At 45.0% G+C, this 8,636-nt stretch overlaps 1 protein-coding gene across 1 annotated transcript; it reads right to left on the bottom strand.

The window, feature by feature from the left end:
• Positions 1-5,864: 5,864 nt before the first annotated feature.
• Positions 5,865-7,193, bottom strand: LOC138373328 (uncharacterized). Its single transcript, XM_069339520.1, has one exon. The coding sequence runs from the start codon at positions 7,191-7,193 to the stop codon at positions 5,865-5,867; it is 1,329 nt and encodes a 442-aa protein (XP_069195621.1).
• Between the last annotated feature and the right edge of the window lie 1,443 nt (positions 7,194-8,636).

Below are 8,636 nucleotides of genomic sequence, written 5' to 3'. Positions count from 1 at the left end.
CACCGAGCACTGTTCTACGTCAATATTGCACTTTATCGCACCAAACACTGCACTTGCCAATATTGCACGTAATCACTTCGGGCACCGCACTACCCAATATTGCACTGAGTCCAAGCGAACACTTCGCTCTACAATATTGCACTGAGTCCAAGCGAACACTTCGCTCTATAATATTACACTAAATCACTGAGCACCGCACTAGGCAATATTGCACTTAATCGCTTAATCACAGCGAGCACCGCACTGCACAATATCGCGCTTAGTCACTCTGAGCACCGCACAGGACGTATAACGTCACAATCGTCACACAGGGGGAATTATATACAGGGATTACGCCACTTCACCACCCCTGTCAAACATACTTAACAAGGGGTCGAATCCCGCTGGGGATGCCAATTATGTTACGGCCCTCTCGGGACGCAACGGGGTTCTCACTCTGATGTTGTTAGAGGAAGATATAAGTATCCGGCCCCAAGCCAGTAGAGGCTATCAAGGGATGCGATCCGGGACGCAAGTAACTTAAAGGGAGTAGGGAAAGAAAGGTAAGAACTTAATATAATATAATATAACCATCACCATTTAAATATATAAAATAATAGAGTACACAAGGGGGAGGGGTATTAACACTTTACAAGGGGATCAACACTGTAGTCTTCTGCTGGAGACTATGGATCCTCGAAACTAGGTGCTGAGTCCGCGGTGCTTACTTCGTGGCCTCAAGACGTGTCCTCTGAGAACGCCGAGTCTACCCTGGCCACAGGTCAGCCACAACACAGGTCCACTGGGGGCACCGTCGTGGAGGCCGTCAACCACACGTCCAGCAGGTCTGCTGGCAGGTACTGAGCCACCAAGGCTGGTACGGCCACTCCACGAACGATAAAAGGGGTACGCCCTAGACAGGAGTCTCGTGTGATATCACCAATCACCCTCCTGTCCTCAATACCCCAGTGGATTATCGTCTCCAACCGTCGGTCCCGGGTAAATCCTTCCACTGCCACTCCACTGGCAGGCTTAACACACCACAGTGTTCTTCCGGGGGGACGACGTCACGACAGCTGCAGCAAACTTCACTGTATGGAGACTGGCTGCCTCGGGTAGACTGACTCCACCATCAACTCAGTGGTCCCAGGTCGGCTCTGTAAGCAGACACGTCATTAATAACCGGGACACTAATACACCACACTCACAGGCTCAGATACAAACGCCCGACATATCCACTCCCTAGATGGCGCTGTCGTCGGAGCACCACCTCACCAGAGGTCAGGAGCGGCGGTGTTGAGCGCTGAACCAGACTGGAAACTGGTCCTCGAGGCCAGTACACGCTGTCCTCACTAGGTGTCGTCGTTCGTTTGGCGGGGGTTTCGGGAGCTGACCCACAGATGGCGTGTTTGTCACTGCTCCAGGCACGGACGCTGAATCCGAGTTCGTAACAGTACTCACCTATTTGTACTCACCTATTTGTTACTTGCGGGGGTTGAGCTTTGGCTCTTTGGTCCCGCCTCTCAACTGTCAATCAACTGGTGTACAGATTCCTGAGCCTACTGGGCTCTATAGTGTGTGAGTGAGTGAGTGAGTGAGAGAGTGAGTGAGTGAGAGGGTGTGCGTGCGTGTGTGTGGACTACTAACACACTGGCACTCACCCAGCTGTGTTTGCTAGGGTTGAGCTTCAGCTCGTTGGCCCCGGCTCTCAACCTTCAAATGATTTGTATGCCATTAACGTAATCATCTGAGTTGTATCATACATTTTACCAGGACCAGAACATTGCTACATATAACAGTTTCAGTACCAGGACATACACTAGTTAACACTAGTCTAGTTGTTGAACGTGATGTATTAAAGAGTGAGGTCAGCAGTATTGAGGGGGGGGGGGAGCTAGGTTCCTAACTTGAGGCAAGTTACAACCAATTATTAAAGTTAGTTACTTCCCAGTATTGCATCATTGATCTCATCTTGTTCTCATTTGCATATATTTTCAGTAACGCTTCATTAACGTACCGAACACGACAACAACACAATCAGGCAATATTCGAGCAAGCTGCAGCCAACTTAGGTTAGGTTAGGTTAGGTTAGGTTAGGTTAGGTTAGGTTAGGTTAGGTAAAGTTAGTTCCCTTATTTTGGTGTTGTTGGCCAATACTAGTTTTACAGTACATGGTAAAGGATTTACAACTGCACTTGGAATATAGAAACAAGGTTAGGTTAGGTGAGGTGAGGTGAGGTTAGAGCAAGTTAGGTTAGGTGTTTCCGGAAGTGATTTGTTGTGTTCACAGCATGAATACTTCAAAGGGCTCTTGGCACACGGGAAATGAGCGAGGCACTGCTCGAGAAGTGCTCGAAAGCAATCAATTTGCGTGGGGAACGTACAAGAGGCGCCCCTTGTCTTGCCGCAATACCAATGGTTCCATTGTCTAGACACCATACCAGTGGTGCTGTTGTCTTGGCTGCTTACCAGTCGTTCTTGTAACTTTTGCAACTCAACCTGTCTCGCGTGGTAGTGTGTGCGCCTTGTATTTACAAAGACTCGGGCTCGAATCCCGCTTGATCGTGAGCGTTTTCACATAACGCACACGAACTTATATTTACATACATACGTTCATGCACACCACCACAACCAACCATCTATAGCACAAGTAACCGTGCCAATCAACCATCAATTTGTCCACTAACCATGACAATCAACAACCACACGCACCGCTAGCCATCATCTAGCACTGCCTCCACCACAAACAAACCCCTCTGCCCCCCCCCCACACACACACAAACTACCCTTACAATCACGTGACATGGTTCACAATACTCCCAGCCCACGTCCCCACCCTCACCACCCCCAGCTCCCCCCACCATGACCCCACCTTCCCCCACCATGACCCCAGCTTCCCCCACCATGACCCCAGCTTCCCCCACCATGACCCCACCTCCCCCACCATGACCCCAAGCCACGCCAAACCCCACCACCGCTCTCCACTCGGCTCAAGTGCCGGGCAGGAGTAGACAGTGGCCCCACTAATTGGGCAGTAGTGGCCAATTTGCATGGAGAATGTCCTTGTTAAGGACGTATATGGGGAGAGGGGTGCTTTATAAGGGAGAGGGTGCACTATAGAGTTGAGTGAGGGATGCCTTATAGGGAGTACCCAGAACCTAATAATAGTTAGGAATATTCAGTAGGGGGATTAGGGCTGCTTACCAAGAGTTAGGATTGGCCAATAAGAGTTAGGAGATTGACTTATAAGTGTTAAGGTGGATATTGTAAGTGTTAGAATGCCACATAAAAGTGGTGGTGGTGGTGGGCGGGGGGGATTTACAGGCACCAGGAGTGCCATCATTGTTGATTTCTTGTGTTTGGCTTTCAGACACCCTAAGTAAAAGTGTTTGACCCCCTGACCCCAGGTCACACCTTGACCCCATCGTTCCAGGTCACCCAACGTACTTCAGGTCATAATATCACTACAAAGATAACAACCACGTTACAGACCTGTTCTTCCAAACGAAAATACTCATATAGTTGGCATTTTCGTCCGAAATGACCAATATGTAGTGATGGACCACCAGAGAGTTGACTTGTATCATTATATTTGGGCTAAACAGGAAAGGTTTTTAATCGCAACATAAATCTAGGAACTAATCTAACCTAACCTAACCTAACCTAACCTAACCTAACCTAACCTAACTTAGTCTCTAGTAAAATACACGATATCATAGGCCTCATATAGTATATATATATATATATATATATATATATATATATATATATATATATATATATATATATATATATACATATATATATATATATATATATATATATATATATATATATATATATATATATATATATATATATATACATATATATATATATATATATATATATATATATATATATATATATATATATATATATATATATATTTTCATTGAATATGACCGCATATTCTGTATTTATTATTTTCTGGTTTAGGGCTTCTATCCCTCTAACTATTTTCTTAGCATCAGGGCGAGAGTAAGGACAAGACAAGAACATATCGATGCCAACACAGAAAACAATGTCCAACATAACAGGCCAATTACACTGGATTAATCTTTGTGTTTAGATAGGAGATGCCTCGTATGGGCCAATAAGCCTTCTGCAGCCCCTATGTTTATCCCTTATGTATCCCCCCATGTTTTCACCTTCATTGTATTATCACCTGACCTAATGCGGGTATAAAATCAACTAGTATTGTAAGATCTGTTCACTTGAGAATGAACCATGGAGGTTCGAAACGTCGTGCAAATTATACAAATAAGTGTAATACACTCTATTGTAAATCACTTCTTTTCTTCACCTTAAAAGTACGAAAATGAGTTTTGGAGAACTCCTATTTCAATTAAGCCCTGATGCTAAGAAAATAGTTAGAGGGATAGAAGCCCTAAACCAGAAAATAATAAATACAGAATATGCGGTCATATTCAATGAAACATGTTTGAAAGAAAACCGGCTGCCAGTATACACCAATATATATATATATATATATATATATATATATATATATATATATATATATATATATATATATATATATATATATATATATATATATACGCTATACTAGGCAAAGGAATATTTAAATTAGTTTTTTAGCTATATTGTTTCCTCAGCAGTGGACAGTGATACTCCTGCCACCAGTACCCCTGCCACCAGTACCCTGCCACCAGTACCCTGCTACCAGTACCCTGCCACCAGTACCCTGCCACCAGTACCCTGCCACCAGTACCCTGCCACCAGTACCCCTGCCACCAGTACCCTGCCACCAGTACCCCTGCCACCAGTACCCTGCCACCAGTACCCTGCTATCAGTACCCCTGCCACCAGTACCCTGCCACCAGTACCCTGCTACCAGTACCCTTGCCACTAGTACCCTGCCACCAGTACCCCTGCCACCAGTACCCCTGCCACCAGTACCCCTGCCACCAGTACCCTGCCACCAGTACCCTGCCATCAGTACCCTGCTACCAGTACCCTGCCACCAGTACCCTGCCACCGGTACCCTGCCACCAGTACCCTGCCACCAGTACCCTACAACAGCTTGTTTCACTCTGTATTCTCCCTCCTTTCACTCCCATATTATAGAACACATAACTAACCTTACAAAATAACTATATTAAAATTTTAGATGCAGACACTTTTGAGTGATAAGTTGAACTGTTAGGTTTAGAACCCATAATCTGCCCGTAAGGACCATTAACTGTCATAACTTTCCCATTACTCTTCTATTGCTTGCATTCTTCCTTCCCTTAAACCCTCGTGTTTCCCCTCTTCCCGTCCCCTTCCCTTCCCTTCCCCTCACCACCTTCCAGGGGGCGGCCTTCCCCTCTCTCTCCCCAACATGGCCGCCAAGGGCACGACCATGGCAATTTGCACGGTGGGTCCCCTTTCTGAAATAAATATTTCATGCCAAATGTTACCATTCCGTGTTGTGTCTATGACACTGTTGCCATACCTCTGACACTGTTGCCATACTCCCGACACTGTTGCCATACCCTCTGACACTGTTGCCATACCCCCTGACACTGTTGCCATACCCTCTGACACTGTTGCCATACCCCCTGACGCTGTTGCCATATCCTCTGACACTGTTGCCATACCCCCTGACACTGTTGCCATACCCTCTGACACTGTTGCCATACCTCTGACACTGTTGCCATACCCCCTGACACTGTTGCCATACCTCTGACACTGTTGCCATACCCCGTGACACTGTTGCCATACCTCTGACACTGTTGCCATACCTCTGACACTGTTGCCATACCTCTGACACTGTTGCCATACTCCCGACACTGTTGCCATACTTCAGAGGTGTTTTATAGTGCTTCATAACACTTTTATCATACCTTGTGCTCTATTACACCCTGAGTTAGGAGCACCATGGTCTCAATGTTGCATTGAGTTACGAACTCCATGGTCTCAATGTTGCACTGAGTTACGAACTCCATGGTCTCAATGTTGCACTGAGTTACGAACTCCATGGTCTCAATGTTGCACTGAGTTACGAACACCATGGTCTCAATGTTGCACTGAGTTACGAACACCATGGTCTCAATGTTGCACTGAGTTACGAACACCATGGCCTCAGTGTTGCACTGAGTTACGAACACCATGGTCTCAATGTTGCACTGAGTTATGAACACCATGGCCTCAGTGTTGCACTGAGTTACGAACTCCATGGTCTCAATGTTGCACTGAGTTACGAACTCCATGGTCTCAATGTTGCACTGAGTTACGAACACCATGGTCTCAATGTTGCACTGAGTTACGAACACCATGGTCTCAATGTTGCACTGAGTTACGAACACCATGGCCTCAGTGTTGCACTGAGTTACGAACACCATGGCCTCAATGTTGCACTGAGTTACGAACACCATGGTCTCAATGTTGCACTGAGTTACGAACACCATGGTCTCAATGTTGCACTGAGTTACGAACACCATGGCCTCAATGTTGCACTGAGTTACGAACACCATGGTCTCAATGTTGCACTGAGTTACGAACACCATGGCCTCAGTGTTGCACTGAGTTACGAACTCCATGGTCTCAATGTTGCACTGAGTTACGAACTCCATGGTCTCAATGTTGCACTGAGTTACGAACACCATGGTCTCAATGTTGCACTGAGTTACGAACACCATGGTCTCAATGTTGCACTGAGTTACGAACACCATGGCCTCAATGTTGCACTGAGTTACGAACACCATGGCCTCAATGTTGCACTGAGTTACGAACACCATGGTCTCAATGTTGCACTGAGTTACGAACACCATGGTCTCAATGTTGCACTGAGTTACGAACACCATGGTCTCAATGTTGCACTGAGTTACGAACACCATGGCCTCAATGTTGCACTGAGTTACGAACACCATGGTCTCAATGTTGCACTGAGTTACGACCACCATGGTCTCAATGTTGCACTGAGTTACGAACACCATGGCCTCAATGTTGCACTGAGTTACGAACACCATGGTCTCAATGTTGCACTGAGTTACGAACACCATGGTCTCAATGTTGCACTGAGTTACGAACACCATGGCCTCAATGTTGCACTGAGTTACGAACACCATGGTCTCAATGTTGCACTGAGTTACGAACACCATGGTCTCAATGTTGCACTGAGTTACGAACACCATGGCCTCAATGTTGCACTGAGTTACGAACACCATGGCCTCAATGTTTCACTGAGTTACGAACACCATGGCCTCAGTGTTGCACTGAGTTACGAACACCATGGTCTCAATGTTGCACTGAGTTACGAACACCATGGCTTCAGTGTTGCACTGAGTTACGAACACCATGGTCTCAATGTTGCACTGAGTTACGAACACCATGGCCTCAGTGTTGCACTGAGTTACGAACACTTGCAAAAATTCAAAGGTTTCCGTCATGAAACTGAACTCTCATCACGTTATTAAATCAATCAGAAACTATAATTTGTGTACAAATGTAAGTGTTACTATTCTATTTGTCCCTAGATATATGTTTACAATATTTGTTATAGTGTAAAGATATCAAATTATTTCTGGTTTGAGTTACGGAGCTGGGAGACGCTGGGTCAGTCTGGCAGCGTCATGGTTGGCTAAACATTGTTTACAATTGAACACGAGTCAGTCAAGCATGAAAAGGAACAACCCTGGAAACACAAACCGAAACTGTCTCTATTTTCCGCTTGTTACAACTTGTAATAAAGTTGTTACATCTTGGCTTAACGTGTTTATGACGTATTAGAACGTTGTTACAACTTGCTATATTGGTTGTTATAACTGGTTAGGAGGTGTTAAAACTTGTTCGAACGTTGTACCAACGTCGCAGTTTCGGTGTGTGTTTGGCGGGAAATCCACAAGGGCCGTGACGAGGATTCGAACGTGCGTCAAAGAAACGCAAAGGAAACCAATTTTTGATCCCGTCAACAGTAAGGAGTACTGCCGTTCCCACCTAGAAATTAGATTAATGATAACGTCATTTAAATAGCTAATAACCTGCCATTTTATTAAGGCACAAAGGAGAGGAAGAGTTAAGGGCACATCACTGTTGCACTAGAGTGCAATTAACCCTTCCACGAGTGATCAATTAATTAGCGCTCTCATTCTCTCAAATTGGTAACTGCGGAGCTTTTACTCAAGAGGATGGAGTTCCTGGGAAAGATTACAGATCAACCCAGATGTGCTGTGCATGCCTGGCTCTCATCTTCTGGTATAAGAGGGACAGAAATAAGGATTTACAAATATATTTAGTAAATAAGGGACCTGTGGTTAGATTCACGAAGCAGTTACGCAAATACTTACGAACGTGTACATCTTTACTCAGTCTTTGATGGGTTTGGTTGCATTTAGTAAACAGTTTACAAGCATGTAAACTTTCCAATCAACTGTTGTTATTGTTATAAACAGCTTCCTGGTGCTTCGGAGCTCATTTACTGTTAAATAATTGTAAACAAAGCCACCAAAGATTGAGAAAAGATGTACAGGTTCGTAAGTGCTTGCGTAACTGAATCTGGCCCAGGATACAGTCAAGGCAGCTCCGCAATACAATCTATCCCCAAGCTATATTCTAACAAGTTACAGTCAACCCAAAAGCACTTTAATAGCTTTTACTGTATTGTGTTTTCA

This window comes from Procambarus clarkii, chromosome 42, assembly GCF_040958095.1.
Source record: "Procambarus clarkii isolate CNS0578487 chromosome 42, FALCON_Pclarkii_2.0, whole genome shotgun sequence".
Taxonomy (NCBI): Eukaryota; Metazoa; Arthropoda; class Malacostraca; order Decapoda; family Cambaridae; genus Procambarus; species Procambarus clarkii.
Note: the sequence above shows the minus strand (reverse complement) of the source record. Positions and strands in the feature narration are given on the sequence as shown.

Excerpts from the sequence above, each read along its gene's own strand:
- LOC138373328 (XM_069339520.1), bottom strand. The coding sequence starts at position 7,193 with ATGGTGTTCGTAACTCAGTGCAACATTGAGGCCATGGTGTTCGTAACT.